The 19,431-nt window shown below is 37.4% G+C and overlaps 1 protein-coding gene across 1 annotated transcript; it reads left to right on the forward strand.

Annotated features, from left to right (window-relative positions):
- Nucleotides 1–1,466: 1,466 nt before the first annotated feature.
- On the forward strand, nucleotides 1,467–3,132 carry LOC111191201 (uncharacterized). The gene is made up of 3 exons (XM_022665438.2): nucleotides 1,467–2,058; nucleotides 2,205–2,309; nucleotides 2,556–3,132. Exons 1-3 carry the CDS (start codon nucleotides 1,872–1,874, stop codon nucleotides 3,107–3,109), a joined length of 846 nt encoding a protein of 281 aa, XP_022521159.2. The 5' UTR covers nucleotides 1,467–1,871; the 3' UTR covers nucleotides 3,110–3,132.
- Nucleotides 3,133–19,431: the final 16,299 nt, after the last annotated feature.

Consider the following 19,431-nt stretch of genomic DNA (forward strand, 5'->3'; position numbering starts at 1 on the left):
AGGGAAAAAAAATCTGTCTAAAATCAGCCTGTTATTATTTTATTATCTAGAAGAAAATGACAGACGTCTTTAAAATGCATTTATTCATGTAGACATGATGATTACAACTGCCCTTACTGTCTGAATGAAAACACACACACACACACTCCCTCCCCCTCTCTCCCGTTCTTTCTCAGCGCTGACTGAAGAGGGCTTTGTAAGACCTGAGCCTCAGATCCTCTGAAAACTCTGAAAACTCAAACCACATGTGGGCCTCCTAGCCTGCGCTCATTGATGTTGCTAGCATCCAAAAAGTTCAAAGATGCCAGTTATAATTTCAGTGCTGGCAGGACGGGTAATTGCTAAGTCAGTTGGAAAAGGATTGTGTAAACTATGAAAATAACATCATCAACATTAAGTAATGTGGACAGAAACAACTGCCTACGAACGCTTAGCAAACAGCGCAGCTAACTGCTGACGAACCCAGCGGGGCATGCTAGCAGCCTGTTTAGCCCAAACAAAGCAGAAGACACAGAGAGGGAGTTTAAGTGTTTACAGTTTAATAGTTTAATAGATCTAAGTAAAATACATTTTAAAGGGTAACTAAACCCCCTTTAGTTTTGCTGACTCCACCCTCAGCTAACTAATTCTAAAACATATAACCTAGCTAACTTAGCTAGCTAACACACATATAACCTTGCTAACTTAGCTAACAAATTCTAAAACACATATATAACCTAGCTAACTTAGCTAGCTAAAACACATATAACCTAGCTAACTAATTCTAATACACATATATAACCTAGCTAACTTAGCTAGCTAACACACATATAACCTAGCTAACTTAGCTAGCTAACACACATATAACCTAGCTAACTTAGCTAGCTAACACACATATAACCTAGCTAACTTAGCTAGCTAACACACATATAACCTTGCTAACTTAGCTAACTAATTCTAAAACACATATATAACCTAGCTAACTTAGCTAGCTAACACACATATAACCTAGCTAACTTAGCTAGCTAACACACATATAACCTTGCTAACTTAGCTAACTAATTCTAAAACACATATATAACCTAGCTAACTTAGCTAGCTAAAACACATATAACCTAGCTAACTAATTCTAATACACATATATAACCTAGCTAACTTAGCTAGCTAACACACATATAACCTAGCTAACTTAGCTAGCTAACACACATAACCTAGCTAACTAATTCTAATACACATATATATCCTAGTTAACTTGGCTAGCTAACATACATATAACCTAGCTAACTTAACTAACTAACACACATATATCCTAGCTAACTTAGCTAGCTAACGCTAGCTAACACACATAACCTAGCTAACTTAGCTAACTAATTCTAATACACATATATATCCTAGTTAACTTGGCTAGCTAACATACATATAACCTAGCTAACTTAACTAGCTAACACACATATATCCTAGCTAACTTAGCTAGCTAACGCTAACTAACACACATAAAACCTAGCTAACTTACCTAACATTAGCTAAAACACATCCTAAAGCTGTTTAAGAGCACACAAAGTGTCCTCGTCCGATCTGGGGGTTAAATAAGCTGGAAAACCTAGCTGAAAGATACCTAACAATCCTATCACTAAAATAAAGGGAGGCAAAGCCATGAAGACTTAAATTAACAGGTAAGCAGTGGAATTAGTGGCACTAGCTAGCTTGCTAGCCTGGTGGTCACCATGGTTACTGCAGAAGAGATTCCACTGACATCACAGCTGTGACATCACACACCTGAGCATATATAGGCAGGAGTTCCGTCAGTTCGAGTTCAGGCTGGAGCTGGGAGACGCAGTATCAGGACTTCGGAGGGAATCTTGCAGTTACTGAGGACGAGCAGCTTTAGCAATATGTCTTTACTGAACTCGGTAAAGACGGCGGTTCAGCGGCCGGTGAAGATCAACCGGCAGAGCTGGGAGAACTTCCAGTACGGGAAGACCAACCACCCCAGCAGGAGAGAGAAACGTACACACCTGTTAATGGACGGACATGGGGACGCTCCTGCACTGAAACAGGCCAGGCTTCCACTGGAGAGAGGTGCGTTATGGGACAGATTTCAGTTTGGTTAGCATGTTTAATTTTTCTTAAACACAAACAAATCAAATGTTCTCACATCAGTTTAAATGTTGATTTTAATACAGTTCTGTTTCTAACCTGTTTCTAATGTCACTGATATGCTGCAGATACTGTCGTTAGCGCCAGCGGAACCTGTGCTAAGAGGAAGCTGGAGGAGACACTAGAGGATGAAGCTCCAGTTATGAAAAAGGCTCGAATCCAGCTAGAGAGAGGTGCGTTATGGGGCAGAATTCAGGAATTTGGTTTCCATGTTTGGTTAAGCTTCCGTTTCTTTAAGACTAACATTATTATTAAATATCACCTAGCAACCGCTTAGCTAATTCTGGCAGACTACACTTGTTGTATTGCAGTACTTCTTTAACTGTTTAATTATAACGTTACTATATTTAAGTATATATTTAAATGCTGTGATTGTAATAAAATTATTTAATATTCTTTTTATTGTTTTCTTCTTACAGCTCTTCCCACGGTATGGATCATAGGGGACAGCTATATTCGCCGTGGGGAGGAGATAGCGAGGAGCTCACTGGGAGGTGACCTGGGCGTGCAGGCTGAGGTCAGCTGGTTCGGCTGGGGAGGACTGAGGTGGCAGGGTCTCGTCCCGTACTTTAACCAGTCTCTACGAGGAAGAGCGGCTCCGGACGTGCTGATCATTCACTGTGGCGGGAACGACCTTGGAGGAATGAACGCCGTTCATCTCAGCGCACAGATGAAGGCGGATCTGTGTGATCTCCACCGTCGTTTCCCACACATGAAGATCATGCTGTCGGAGATCACCCCCCGACGTCAGTGGAGGTCCACCATTCACCCCAAGAGGATCGACGTGGCCCGGAAATGGGTGAACCGCGAGATGGCCGATTTCATCTTGGGAGTGGAGGGGGGTGTTATTCATCACCCAGATATCCTGTTCCACAACCCTCGACTGTTCCTCAGAGACAAGGTTCACCGGTCTCCTTCTGGCAATGAACTCTTTTTAAATGACATCGCAGAATCCCTGAAAACCTTCATCTAATAAAAGTGATTCTGCTGAAATCATCTGGATTCGTCTGGATTAATTCAACACTGAGAAACACCAGAAGACTGAGGACTCTACAGTTCAGTGAAATCAACAACTCAGTATTAGATGCTAATAAATAGTTAAAAGTATAAAAGTTTTATTTTCTATAACATTCCAAATCTGTAAACTTAGAAATAATCTATTTTGTATCTCTCCACAACCATGTAGCAATCAATCAGAATTTCATGTAGCAATCAATCTGAATTTCAGCGAATCAGCACTCTGAAGGCAGACGCTAAAGATTTAAGGGATAATTAAACAAAACTTTCTCAGAAGCGTGATCATGACCAGTGAGCGCGAAACAGATAAAAAGGAAATTTGAAGAGGTGCCATCAGCTTATAAAAAGGGCTAAAAAAGTGCTGCATGATGGAGCGAGATAATATTGATATATATTGAAACAGAACCGATACCGTGGACCAAGAACCGCGATATGAACCTAACCGTGGCCACACTGTACCGTTGCCTCCCTACTATCTACACAGAAATTACTCAGTACTTTCTGTAGTTAATAAAACATATTTAGGTGTTAATGCAACACTATTAATTAGTTACTGCTCAGTTCCTGCTTAGTTCTTGCTTAGTTACCTATTAACTATGGAACAGTATTCTAAAGTGTTACCTCACAACCTTTTGGGATGAGTTGGAGTGGTAGAATTAATCCTTAGGGAGACCCTCAGAGGAGTAGACAGTGCAGTACAAGAGGTCAACACCCTGGCTAATAGCCTTGCTCTCAGGAGCAACACTGGAGGTGTGGGTGTCCGTATACTTTTGGCCATGTAGTGAACCCCAGGCCTCTATGAGGCGACGGCTCGACGGAGGAACCAGAGCAAAACAAATCATTCCTGAGGTATGATCCAATCCCACGACTGGCAGAACTACAGTACAAACCCTCCGACCCCTCTTTCTCTCTCTCTCTCTTTCTCTCCCTCTCTCTTGTACTCTCTGACAGCAACTATAACTCACTCCTCCGCTCACTCTTTCAAATCCGCCGCTAATAATCCCACTATTTCAGCAGAGAGAGAGAGAGAGTAATGGAAAAAGCCATAAGTAAATGCAAAAAGGTAAAGTTTACTCAAAGACCTACCTCACACACATACACACTCTCTCTCATTCTCTCTCTCTCTCTCTCATACACACAAAGATACAAACAGTCTAAAATCTGGAGTGGCTTTTAAAGGTTACATTAACATCTGCCCCAAATTACAGAAACAAATAGATCAGGTTTAGAAGCTTTTATGATTCAAATAGTGTGTGTGTGTCAGTCACCGAGAGAATGAGAGAGAGAGAGAGAGAGAGAGAGAGTGTGTTCCTCCAGTACATATTGCTTAGATTGCCTAATCACTGGTCACTTTATTAGAAACACATATTTTGCTTCATCACTGGCCACTTTCCTAGAAACACCACCACCGCATTGTGCTTAAACTCTATCGACACTTTTTAGAAACACCTACACCACCTTGTGTTTCATTACTGGCCATTTCATTGGAAACATCTACAGTACCCTGTGCTTGCACTTACTTATCACTTTATTAAAACTCCTACACCATCTTGTCTAAACCCCCACCAGAGCCCCACCTACAAGATCAGCTGAAGAAACACCATTTTGCTCATTTTGGTTGACAACCTTAGACAGTACACAGCAAGATTACTCAGCAGACTTCGTCTGAGGGAGGGATCTGTACCTGCTGTCAGTGTCAAGACAGTAGATGAGGGAGATGCTAGTACTTTTCTATAATGAGTTTTGTGCCTCTGTCGTTGTGAAGCATGATTTAGCTTGTTTGGGTTTTGCCATTGATCACCAGCTAACACTAACGTGTGGTAAATGATTAGAGTATTAATGGCATGGCCATAAAAAAAAATTGTGTTTGTTTTTTTGTTTTTGCATAAAAATGACATAGCCCTTAAAGATACAGTGAAATTGATTGTGGTTGGATGAGATATTTTTGTTTTTGTCTTTTCACTCTATGTCCAGTTTACTTGAAACACCCACATCATCTCATGCTTCATCATTGACCACTTCATTATAAACACATATACTACCTTGTGCTCTCACTGACTGGCCAAATTATTGGCAAGGTGGTGTAGTTGTAGGTGGTGTAGAAAGCCCAAGGTCCTGTTGATGTTTCCAATAAAATAGCCAGTGACGAATCACAAGCTGGTGTAGGTGTTTCTAATAAAGTGGCCAGAGAATGGAAGCACAATGTGGTGTACTGTAGGTGTATCTCATAAACACATACACCACCCTGTGCCTCCACTCATTTATTAGAAACACAGACACCACCTTGTCCCTTCACTCTATGTCAACCTCATTAGAAACCCCTGTGTTACAGCAGCTGCAGTGATCTGTGTTTCTACAGCAGGTTGTGGAAATCACTCCCAGACTCTCTTAGAGAATCAGATCTCCAACTTCAGACTATTTCCACAGAACAGGAGCAAATCGCTACCTCAACCATCCAGACTACACTCTTTCATCTCTCGCTTAATTAGATGGTGGAACGCCCAGTACTCCCATTCAGGAGAAAAACAGAGTTGGAGAGAGCACAGGGTCAGTCCAGGACAACCTTTATATAAACTTGGAGTACATTCAGAGTGACCCTCATTTACAGTGCAGCCAAACGAATACATAAAGTTAAAACAATATAAAACTATTCAGATTAAAAATATTAAGCAATGAAGAAATACAAAACAGAAAAGAAGAAAGAAAAGGACAGGAGATAGAAAAAGGGAAAAGAATAAATATGAAGAGAAGTCAAGAGAAGAGAAAGGAAACACAGATAAATGGAATAGAGAAAACAGATGAAGACAAAAAGAGAAAAAGAAGAAATCAGAGGAGAGAAGAAAGGAGAACAGAAATTGAGAAAGTAGTAGAAGAGAGAAGACAGATGAAAAGAAAAGGGAAGATACATAAACATCCATCCATTGGGGGTAGACATCTTTAGACATCTTTAAGTATAATCGTTTCTATCAAACACCGAGTGCAGAGTGGTCCTACCTGGAACACAAGCGCCGGCTTTCAGCACGCCAATCGTGTCACTCTTCTTCCAACGCCGCTTCCATTTCTCTCCAATCAGCTCACGGCACAGCGTCCATTTCTTACCAATGAAATCTACTCCTCGGTTATCCCGTCCATTTCTTACCAATCAAAACCCCTGGCATGTCTCCATTTCTTGCCAATCAAATCGCAGCGCTTGCCCGATGCTCTGTCCATTTTTAACCAATTAAATGTTTCTCCACCGCGGGCCTTCCATTTCTGACCAATCAAAATCCTCGCCACCTTAAAGCGTGGCTTAAAGAGATACACTCTTTAAAAAATTACACTCTTTGATTTTGAGTGTGAATTCAAACGAATTCCTTTGAAATTCAATTCATAATTTAAGTCTGGTTAGTAAAAAAATACATATTATAAAAACCACCTTCAAGTATATTAAATATTGTGGCGTCTGTTATACTATATAAAATATTGTGGTATCTGTTATACTATATAAAATATAGAGGTACACCTGTTATACTATGTAAAATATTGTGGCATCTTTTTTACTATATATATATTGTGGCATCTGTTATACTATATAAAATATAGTGGTACATGTGTTATACTATGTAAAATAAATGCTGGTATACCTGTTATAATATATAAAATATTGAGATATACCTTTAATACTATATAAAATATTGTGGCCTCTGTTATACTGTATAAAATATAGTGGTACACCTGTTATACTATATAAAATATAGTGGTACACCTGTTATACTATATAAAATATTGTGGCTTCTGTTATACTGTATAAAATATAGTGGTAAACCTGTTATACTATATAAAATATTGTGGCCTCTGTTATACTGTATAAAATATAGTGGTACACCTGTTATACTATATAAAATATAGTGGTTCACCTGTTATACTATATAAAATATAGTGGTACACCTGTTACACTATATAAAATATTATGGTATCTGTTATACTATATAAAATATAGTGGTACACCTGTTATACTATATTAAATTATTGTGGCGTCTGTTATACTATATAAAATATAGTGGTACACCTGTTACACTATATAAAATATTGTGGCGTCTGTTATACTATATAAAATATAGTGGTACACCTGTTACACTATATAAAATATTATGGTATCTGTTATACTGTATAAAATATAGTGGTACACCTGTTATACTATATTAAATTATTGTGGCGTCTGTTATACTATATAAAATATAGTGGTACACCTGTTACACTATATAAAATTTTGTGGCGTCTGTTATACTATGTAAAATATTGTGGCATCTTTTTTACTATATAAATATTGTGGCATCTGTTATAGTATATAAAATATAGTGGTACACGTGTTATACTTTGTAAAATATTGTGGTATACCTGTTTTACTATGTAAAATAAATGCTGGTATACCTGTCATACTATATAAAATATTGAGATATACCTTTAATACTATATAAAATTGTGTGGTATACCTTTAATACTATATAAAATATTGTGGCATCTGTTATACTATATAAAATATTGTGGTATCTGTTATACTATATAAAATATAGTGGTACACTTGTTATACTATATAAAATATAGTGGTAAACCTGTTATACTATATAAAATATTGTGATATAACTTTAATACTGTATAAAATATTGTGGTATACCTTTAATAGTATATAAAATATTCTGGTATCTACAATATTGTGGTATACATTTTATACTATGTAAAATATTTTGGTATACCTGTTATAATATATAGAACACTGTGGTATACATATTATACTATGTAACAATTTCTGATAAGCCTTTTATAGTACATAAAATGTATTTTTTTTTCACATAATTTAGAGATTAACAGTAAATTAAGATTAGTGTATAGAAAAACGTGTTTAAATGCCTCTAAATTTCAGTAGATTTTAGGTACATTTAAAATCTAAGCTGCTGTTCTTTGATAGCACACCGGGATTTGAACTCGCGACCTTTGTATCTGCCCCGATCTTCCCTTTAGCTCAGAAAATGACAATAATAATATAAAAAGAAACATATTCAACGAAATAAACACTGCAGTTCTTTAAAAGAGGCAGAACCATTTCATTTTTCAGTTTTTGCTCGATGGTTAACTTTTCTTTTTCTCGCTTTCTTTCCTTTTCCCTTCTTCCCCCTTCTTCCCTCCATTTTTTCTTCTTCCCACGGCAAAGCAGACTATTGTTCCCCAGCTTTGGCGCAGCGGTCTAAAGCACTGCCACTATAAGCAGGAGGTTGCCGGTTCAAACCCCCGCTCATGCAGTTTTGCCATCAAGCTGCCGGCGCTCAGAGTGAGCAATTGGCCATGCACACTCCGGAGGGGTAGTTGGCGCTCTCTCCCCACATCACTCCTAGGGTGATGTCCACAGCACAGGGCGTCTGTGAGCTGATGTACCCAGAGTCACTGCGTTTCCTCCAAGTGCGCTGGCTACTCGGCAATGCTGCATCAGCAGCAGCTTGAAAAGAAGCAGTGGCTGACTTCCTGGTGTGTTGGGGGAGTATTGGGGGGAGGATAGGGGGAGTCCTAATGAGTGGGTTGGGTAATTGGCCGTGTAAATTGGGGAGAAAAATGGGAAAAATTAGAAATAAAATATTGGTTGTTGCTTTGTTGGTTTGTTTGCTGGGATATTAAATTATTATTTGTTCAGTAAATATTACACATGTAAAATTCAATATTTAATAAAAGTGTCAAGTTTAATTAAACTCTTGCGAAAAAATTGGTAAATTTTGAATGAATCAATTCTTTAGTATAAAAAATAATTATTTATGTATTCGATTTTTAAAACAATCGTTCAATTACTTAATTAATTAAAAAATATATACTTAGGTGAACCCTCTCATTATCTGTATTTGTTTGCAGGCTGTGTCAGTGTTGGTCCAGTAGGGGGAGCTGTTTATTATGGGTGTTAATGGAGAGGAGGTGGTGCTGTGAGGGATATTCCCAGGCTGCAGGGCATCTGAGGCAAACCCATGTAAACTAAACCAAACAGCTGTGCTGCTCTCTCGCTCTTTCTCTCTCTCTCTCTCTCTCTCTCTCTCTTTTATACTCTCTCTCTCTCTCTCTCTCTCACTCTCTCTCTCTCTTTTACTCTCTCTCACTCTCTCTCTCTTTCTCTCTCTCCCTCTCTCTCTTTCTCTCTCTCTCTCTCTCTCACTCACACACACACACACACACAGAGGCCGTAAATCCTGCACTGCAGAGCCAGAGCAACACTCCTGCTGTGACTTTAACGGCTTTCTGTGCTCAGAATCACGAGCTGCTCTTCACTTCTGCTCATCCAGAATTAAACCACAGCATCCAGCTCCATCACAACAACATGACAACACCACCCTCTCCATTCGTCACTACACCCATCCTCTCTCTATCCATCTCTACTCCCATCCTCTCTCTATCCATCACTACACCTATCCTCCTCATATGAGGAGGACGCTGCTGGACAGGTAATTTAGGGACAGGGCAGTGGAGGAAAGCAGGAGAAGAAAATAAGTGATATTAGAAGTGAAGAAAAAAAGGGAAGAGGAGAAAAAAACAATGAATGAAAAGATGAAAAGGAAAAAGAGAACCAACAAGAGATAGCAAAAGATAGCTGAAAAGAACTAAATCAGAGAAAAGAGTAGAACAGAAAAGAAGAAAGGAGAGCTGAAGGGGAGAGAAGACAGGTAAAAAAAAGAAAACGAATAAACTAGAAGAAGAAGAAACAAAAAAGAAGAGAAGATAAAAGGATAGAAAATGAAAGAGAAGATAAGGAGAAGAGAAAAGAAAAAAAAGCTTACAGCTTACATGGTTAATATTTGACCTTTACCTTTCTTATGTTACATTTCTTTTTAATAAAATGTAAAAGAAAATGAATTAAACTCAAGATATGAGTAGAAAATTTGTTTAGTTTCAAATTGACAAAAGAAGCAATGTTTATTAGCCCTTGGCCAAACATACTGTATGTAATATAAATGTGTGTGGGGGGGGGGAGGTGTACAGTGTGTGTTTATCGAAAATGAGTTTTGATATATGTTTTTCACAAAAAATGAGCCAATGCCAATGAGTTTGAGTTAGAATTTTTTTTTTTTAAGTATCATTTGATGAAAAATGAAAACGGGACCCGAACACCACACAAGGGTTAAAATAATTGAGGAAACCGGTTGCCTTAAAAAGGTTAAGTAATGGGGAATGAAAACTTGAGTTAGCATCAATTAAAACATCAAGTTTGCAATAATGAACCCCGTCTACACGATGTGGGGAGGGGAACTGTGATGTTGTTACTTTTGGTACAGTTCAGAACAGCCCCCCCCCCCCCACCCCCACCCCCCCCGGCAGCTAGATGAGTGATGAAGATGAGGGTGGTGATGGGGTGGAGGCGGGTGTGAGGTCGAAAGTCACGAAGGTGAGGAGCACCTGGGAGCTATATATAGGACCAGGGGGAGGAGCTTGGGAAATTGAGGCGTGGTTCATATCCCAAAATTTTGTTAATTCTTAACGCTTACTACAACTATAGTGGAAGTTGATTTATTTGTAAGGTAGCCCAGGGGGAATCACTACACACTGATGGTGAGTGTTAGTCAGAAACTGTTGGACACACCCAGTAAACTCTAAAAAACAGAGGTATGATATGAGTAATTTTTTGTACTCAAAGGTACACTCTTTATAATTGTACCCTCAAAGGTATAATATTGGTCTTTACAGGGTCAGATTTGTTCCCTCTGAAGTACAAAGTCATTTCTAACAGCAAAAAAGACAAATTTGTACCATTTAACCTGCAGCCAAAAGGTACATTCAGTATTCTGCATCACTGTACTAATGAACAATATATATTTAAATTGCACATTTCTTTTATTTAAAAGCCAGACAATTTTAGATCATCAAGTTTTTGAGCCATATTTAGTTGATGATAATGTTTATAATCTTTACTGGCACAAAAACCATGGGTACAAAAAAGGACTTTCACTGAAAGGTACTTTTTTGTACCTCAATATAAGGTACAGCCCCAGCGACAAGCTTTGTACTCTTTTAGGTAGAAATCTGTACTTATATTTCTTAGAGTGTATGCAAATAGATTGTGGCAGACGCCAATGGAAAAGAAGCTGTTAATGACATTAGACTAAAGTTGAAAGTTGGTTCAAGATCTCAGAGATCTCAGTTTGAATGTTTATATGTGCCCACAAATGTTCTGATAACTCAAAATAGTTGAGTATTGTTTAGAAATATCCCATTTTATGTAAAACACACCTAATAAATCATTTGAGTTTAAACAAAGTATGGGTTTACAGTGAAGTAGAGTAGAGATAAAAAGAAGAGGAAAAGAAAAGTAGATAGAAGAGAAAGATCAGGGAAGAGTGGAGTTTTGGAACGGGGGTCTATTGGGATAATTCCTCACCCCCCCACCCCCCCCCCCCCCCATGGCCAGTCGGAGCGTTACGCTGGATAAGAGCAGCAGGAGAAAAGAGAAGAGAGGAAGAGTTCTGTGATCTAGATTTATCTAAGAATGATTTATTGGCCTTGGCAAGTCTCTCTCTCTCCCCCCTTTACTCGCTCACTCGTCTGCTCTATCTGCAGTCGAGATCTGGAGACAGAGGTGCTCCGCCGTGGCCGAGTGGCATGATGAAGCACGTATCCCCACTGCGGGCGAAAACACACTCGCTAGCTTTTGATTTTCCTGCGAAGGATCTTCACGTCGAGGGATCCAGATCAAAGTGTCTCTGACTAAACCCGTTTAAGCATTTCTCCAAAAACAAAACCATTCCCTCCTTTCCGCTCCTCCACTCCTGGCACCGTGAAAATGATTGACAGTTGCTTACAGAGCTGCGCTTTGCTAGGTGGAGGGATTTGAGCGTGTCGTGCAGAAAGCAGCTCCAGCTCCTGCCAAGTTCACCTGATTCAGCTCCAGATGGAAGGTGCGGGCACCGGCGAGCGTTGCTCCAACACGGCTTGAAGCGCTTGTTCAGAGCAGCAGGTTTAAACCCTCTTTGTTGGTTTAGAAAGATCAGAGTCTTGATTTGCGCTCTGGGCTTGTCCGGAGGCATAAAATACGTAAATATGTGAGAGTGAGTCAGAGGGAAACGGTGATGAATGCAGTCAGAGTTTAGAGTTAAACGGAAATTTTGGAAGGTGATGAAACTCTTGAGGGCTGTGAATCAATAGTTTGCATTGTTTTAGCTAGCTAAAGTTAGCGTGCTCTACGCTAGAGCCTGAAGTCTTTGTTCAAACCTGTTGGAAACTAAAGGTCTGAACATATTCCTGTGGAGATGATGTTCGCTTGGCTTTAGCGAACAATATGATTGATGTAATTGCAGAGAAAACATGGAGTCAAAGACGTCGCACGGGGGCTTTGCTTGCCAGGTCTTTGTTTATTGTTTCAGGTATTGATTCTCAGGTAATATGCTGAGGTCTTTTAACCCTCCTTTTATGTTCCGGGTCAATTTGACCCGTTTTAAAGTTTGAAGATCTAGGACAAATAGTTAAAAGTATTTCTTTTACCTCACTTGCAGTTTTAGTTTCATCTTTAACATTTTACAGGAGCTATCAGGAAGCTCCAGTGACTGGCAGCTGGACTAATCAAAGAGAATGCTTTTGAGATGCTGTAAAAAAAAAAAAAAATACTTGACCATGCCCACTTCTTTAGAAGTTGCACAACAAACCTCCTTCTTTTCTTTAAAGGAAGACTTCACTGCAAGTATTTATGAATTTGTTATTGTACCAGTAAAACCCTCACTCACTGCTGTTGTCCATTTTCCCTACAAGGTTTTTGTTTCTGTAAAAGTCACATGAATTAAGTTGCATTTCCCACAGAGTGGATAAATGGATGCAAAAGTTATTATATTAAATATATTAAACATATTACACTGTATCAACGCCATGGATGGCATGTAATACGTTATTTTTAATATACTAATGTGTTGAGACAGTAAGAAGTTACAAAATAAATCTTTGAGATTATGTAAATATTTGAATGTGTTTTAACTAAAAATATTTGAATTTCAGGAATTATAATATATTATGTATCATAAATTATTTGCGTAATATTGAATAAATTAAGTAATTGTAATTAGGTAATATTGTATGCAGAAATTAAGTAAAGTTTACTAAAAGAAAGGATTGATTCAGTAAAAATAAATAAGGTAAAGTTTACTAAAAGAAAGGATTGATTCAGTAAAACATAAATTAAGTAAAGTTTACTAAAAGAAAGGATTGATTCAGTAAAAATAAATGAAGTAAAGTTTAATAAAAGAAAGCATTGATTCAGTAAAAATAAATGAAGTAAAGTTTAATAAAAGAAAGCATTGATTCAGTAAAAATAAATGAAGTAAAGTTTAATAAAAGAAAGGATTGATTCAGTAAAAATAAATGAAGTAAAGTTTAATAAAAGAAAGGATTGATTTTGTAAAAATAAATGAAGTAAATTTTAATAAAAGAAAGGATTGATTCAGTAAAAATAAATGAAGTAAAGTTTACTAAAAGAAAGGACTGACTGAAGTTTAGTTCACTTATTTACTCTATGTAACATTTAAGTTTTGAAACCGAATTGAAGGTACTTAAATTTATCTGAAATTAAATGTTCTTATAAAAAAAGCAAAAGCAGAAAGTTGCGAAACTTTTTAAAAGTAAATTCACTCATCATTTTCTTTAGTGTTCCCCTCTGATGCATTTTGGGGGGTTAGTTGACTGTGATGTGGTCGGATGTGGTGGTTGGGGGACAAACTGGTTTAGAATACTGTCCGGTAAGGGTGGCATAATAGACACTTTATAATAGCAAAATTGTAATTTCAAATGTCAGATTTGGTCAGATATTTGCTATTCACACTGCCGCACAAACAACACATGTTTATCATATTTAATATACTGACTACTGAATATGGGTAATTTCTACCTGCTGTGTGAATGTACCACAATCACCCGTTGCTTTAAATACAGATGTAATAGACCATAATGGAAACACAGAATGGTTTGGGAGGATCGAGGACTGAAATACAACAGATAGAGTATGTGCAGTTTGGTGGATGTCAGAATACAGAAATTCTATGGCTTGGGCATGTGTGAAAATGAATGGAAGTGAATGGAAGGAGCAGGAGCAAATTAAAAAAAAAGGATAAAAAGGAGTGTAGCAGGTGAACGGGTGCGCCTATGCAAAAGGCATAAACCCAGAACAACACACAGTTAGACTGAATAATCTGCAATTATTTTGATATCTCGAAAAACTGTGGCAGTTATGCAAAAATTACATAAAAATAAAACAGTGTACCGTGTGTGTGTGTGTGTGTGTAAGAGAGAGAGAGAGAGAGAGAGAGAGGCTGAATGTAGAACATGATTGGAAAGAATGACTCTTATAAAGTCTTTATTACAAATGTTTAAGAATGTGAGCTCCAACAGAGCAGCAAGGGCCTTCCTCCACCCTTCACACACACACACACACACACACACACACACACATACACACACAGACACAGGGTGCCAGGTTTCCTCTGGTTTATAGAGAGCTGAGCTGAGGCAGCTTTTCCTGCAGGCTGGTTCTGCGTGGACTCGGAGGCCGGCCCATAAAGCCTGATTTCACTGCTTACTGTTCTATTTGTAATTAAACAGATCTGCTCCATGGCAACGGGGTGCGTTTCCTTACAGGAACAGCAAATATTTTCCCTCCTCCAGCAGCAAAGTCCACTCTTAAAAAATCATTAGAATATTTATTTTATTATAAAAATAATAATAGACTATCATCAATCATAACACGCAGCCTGCTACTGTTAGTGACACATACAACTAGTACAGTTCTGAATAGTTTATAGTAAACACTAAATAATTCACAGTAGATACTGAATAATTCAGGCTGACGACTGCGTGAATGATTTATATTGCATACTGAATTGTAGATACTAAATAAATACTAAATATAATAGTGGATGCTAATTGATTCATAGTGGAGAAAAAATAATTAATTGTGGATACAGAATACTGGATAGATACTGAAAAATGCATAGTAGATACTTAATAATTTATTCTGGATGGTGAATAATTCATATGGACACAGAAAATGTATAGTACAAATGAAAAGAAATATACTGAATACAGTATAGTTTTTACTGGATGGTGAAAAGTTCAAAAGTACATACTGAATAATTTATATTGGAAGGCGAATAATTTATATGGACACTGAATAATTAAAAATGCATACTGAATAATTTATACTGGATGGTAAAAAAGTCATAGTAGATACTGAATAGTTCATAATATATACTGAGTAATTTATAGTGGAGAACAATCCATGGTGGCTACTGAATAACTCATACTGGATAATGAAATATTGAAGTAGATAATAAAATATTTATACTGGACACTAAATATTTCATATCAGAAAATGAATATTTAACATCAGATACTGAATAATTTATAATTGATGCTAAATAGTTTATAGTAAAGACTGAATAATTCATAGTAGGTACTGAGTGGTTTGTTGTAGATACTGAAACATTTAGAGTAGTTCATAAAGTATACAGAAACATTTAAATCAGATTTGTATTTTAGTCAGATGATCTTGTATTAGCATGTCAGGTGAACGCACTACTCAGAACTCAATTAAATGAGTTCAAAGAACTTCAGTGTGAAAATTTTATTTTTTTTGTTGTTGAGCCAATACAACCTTTAGTAACTATTGATGAACTTGGCTATATATACTTTTTCCTATTGGCTCCTGGCAACAGGATGTAGTATGCAGTACAGTATGCAGCCCTGGAAAAAAATAAGAGACCACTTAATGATGATGTTTTCTTTGATTTTACCGAATTGAAAACCTCTGGAATATAATCAAGAGGAAGATGGATGATCACAAGCCATCAAACCACCAAGCTGAACTGCTTGAATTTTTGCACCAGGAGTAAAGGCATAAAGTTATCCAAAAGCAGTGTGTAAGACTGGTGGAGGGGAATGTGCCGAGATGCATGAAAACTGTGACTAAAAACCAGGGTTATTCCACCAAATATTGATTTCTGAACTCTTAAAACTTTTTAAATATGAGCTTTTTTTCTTTGCATTGTTTGAGGTCTGAAAGCTCTGCATCTTTTTTGTTATTTCAGCCATTTCTCATTTTGTGCATATAAATGTAAAAATGGTTTTACAGTGTTTTGGTACCCTACCACAGAATTACACGCTCAGTGATGACAGATATAAGAAATTTAAATATGAAAAAGAGTTTGAAGAATTTAAGACTGTGTTTATTAAATGTAGTAAAATGTATTAATCTTCATCAAGTTTGTTGTTGTTGAAATTGTTGCTGTCTGAATCAGTGGAACTAAAAAGATACCTTTATTATGCAAATCATTTTACAGAAACAAAATAAATGTATTAAAAATCACATTAACAGATAGTTTTCAGTTGCAGGTAGTAAGTAAGGTTAATTAGTTAACTGTTTAGCAGTGATTGGAGGTGTATGGAGGAGGTGTATGGAGGAGGTGTGTGTTCAGTGACAGGGCTGACTGTAAGGAGTGGCTGTTCCTGAGCTGAGTGTGGAGCTCTATATCACACTGAGCCATCTGTGCACAGAGGATGCCATTACAGTCCCGTGATTAAGATCACTGCTCTGAACCGCCTGCCTTTTCCAGGAAATCAGCCCCAACCTGCCTCCACCTTCTCACCTGAGGAGTCTCCACCATCATTTTTTTTATTTGTATTTTACTGTTTTAATTTTGTCTTATTTTAAAAGCTAAATAGCTTTTATTTATTTATGCATTTCTATTTTCTTAAAATTGATTGGGCTGCTGTAGACTGAATGGGTGATGATAAACTGCTGTAGATATAATGGATAATAATAATAATAATACTTTATTTTTATATAGCGCTTTTCTAAAACCCAAAGACGCTTACAATTATTGGTACAAAGATACAGATATACAATACACAGACAATACAGGTACAACATTTACAGTGGAGCTCCAACTCAGCAGTACTATAGTATGTGAGATCAAACATAATGTTAAGCAGAAGAGAGACCATAAGCAAGAGAGAATAGATGAGTTTTAAGATTTGATTTAAATATGGGAAGAGTGGGAGATAGCTTAACTGCAGTTGGAAGAGAATTCCATAGTCGGGGAGCGATCCTGGATGGGGTTTGACTGCTGTAGGATGCATAGGTTAGATCAACTGCTGTAGACTGAATGGGCGGGGCTAAACTGCTGTAGACAGACTGGGTTAGATAAACTGCTGTAGACTGAATGGGCGGGGCTAAACTGCTGTAGGCTAAATGGACAACACTAAACAGCTGAATGGGTGGAGCTAAACCACTCTAGGCTAAATGGGCAGCACTAAAAAAATTGCTGGGTGGGGGAAAGTACTTTAGTCTTAATGGATTTCTTTTTATTTTATTTTTTATTTTAGTTTATTTTGAACAAGAGGAAGGTTTGGCTTATTAAGATACGGCTCCTTTAAAATAGGAAACAGAAAATATCTCTGTATCTTTCTTTCTTTCTTTCTTTCTTTCTTTCTTTCTTTCTTTCTTTCTATGTCAGTCTCTTTTACTCTGTATATGATCTGTGAGCCAGTGCTAAAGCAGCGGACGAGATTGACTTGTGTTTATATTACAGACTGAGAGGGCTATTCTACTGCGCTTTATTGATGTTTATATTAGCATGCTATCGTTGCTTCAAATAGATCACGCCTCACACACCAGACCGCTGTGATGCGCTTGGTTGTTTTTTTAAAGCTGACTCATCGTAGCGTGTGTGTATGTGTGTGTGTGTGTGTGTGTGTGTGTGTGTGTTTGTTTGAGACCAAATCAGTTCGTCCTGGAGTTTATCCAAAAGCTCTTGAGAATCAAATCAAACTTTCCATAAACTTCTCAAATCAGGTGACTCCCTTTCTACCCTGCTGCACAACCTGGCCTTCACTATTACACAGCCATATATACAGAGCCTACGGGCCTGTTTACACCTGCATTAACATGTGTTTTGTATCTGGATAGTATCCGGATATACAGCTCCTGAAAAATTAAGAGACCACTTCAAGATTATTAGTGTCTCTGATTTTACTATTTATAGATATATGTTTCAGTAAAAGTAACATAGTTGTTTTATTCTATAAACTTATGAAATATTTTCCAAATTCCAAATAATAAATGAGAAATGCAGTGCTTTCAAACCTAAACAAAAATTAAAGTTTATACTTGGATGGCATAGCATCTGTGTCTTCAAGGCAAGCTTTGTCCTATTAAAATAGTACACAGGAGTGTGCATTTAAAAAAGGTAGAATCACTGGTTTTAAGACCTTATTAACGTAAATTTGGGCTGTTTCAGAGATCTTTAGCACCGCACAGCTTGATTTAGGGCATGTCAGATAGTCTTTGCTATCGTAACAACTGGAAAAGTATGCCTTGTGTGGCTCGTCACACAAAACGCAAGTAATAATTCTCTTAATTAATTTTGGGTGTGTTTTGGGTGTAATCTGAAATAAACCAATCAGCGTGTCACTTGCTATTCCCTTTGAAAGCCAGGTGCGCTTTAACTGTTTTTGATTGATGGATTGCTGTCTCAATGGTGCAGCTACCTGGCCAATTCCAACGCTTCTCAGCAGAGGAAACTGACCTGCTTGTTCACGCTGTGAATGTATGCAAACAGGTAATTTATTTAATTTTATACTCTGTTTATTATTGATGTAAAAGTTAGCATAGCTGCCAAGTGGCACACAATATGGGTATGTGCACTGCTGCATTTCCATTACAAGCGGGAGTGTACTCACATTAGGTATGCAACTGCATTGCCAAGATAGCAATGAACGTCTGACTGTTGACTTCTGCATAGGTTGATTTCAGCCAGTGGCACACCTGTGTTTTTCCTTGCCAAGATAGCAATATGCCAAAAAATCACCATATCAGTGTAGATATATTTAGAAGCACAGCTGCTATTTAAATGACACAAACTAAACTCTGACACAAACTCTGACTAAATAGAACCTAAATTGAAGAGCTCATACCCACTAAAAACATCTAACATTTCTTACTATGTTACACAAAATGTACATCTTTCCTATTGGCCCTTGACATCCTTCATTTGCATTATGGGCATATTCCCCTAATTCTAATTTATCACCAGTGTGAACTCTTGCCTACCGAGACTATCTTCCTTTGGGTATTCAGTTATATATTATGTAATGGTTGTGCAAGTTGCTATTTTTTTATTTTACTGTTCATTTACAGTAAAATGTTAGTAATAATTTTTGTAGTACTTCACTGGCCACTCAAGATCCCGCACATTTAAATTACATGTGGTTATTGTCAAGAATTATTACAGTGTTATA

This window comes from Astyanax mexicanus, chromosome 23, assembly GCF_023375975.1.
Source record: "Astyanax mexicanus isolate ESR-SI-001 chromosome 23, AstMex3_surface, whole genome shotgun sequence".
Taxonomy (NCBI): domain Eukaryota; kingdom Metazoa; phylum Chordata; class Actinopteri; order Characiformes; family Acestrorhamphidae; genus Astyanax; species Astyanax mexicanus.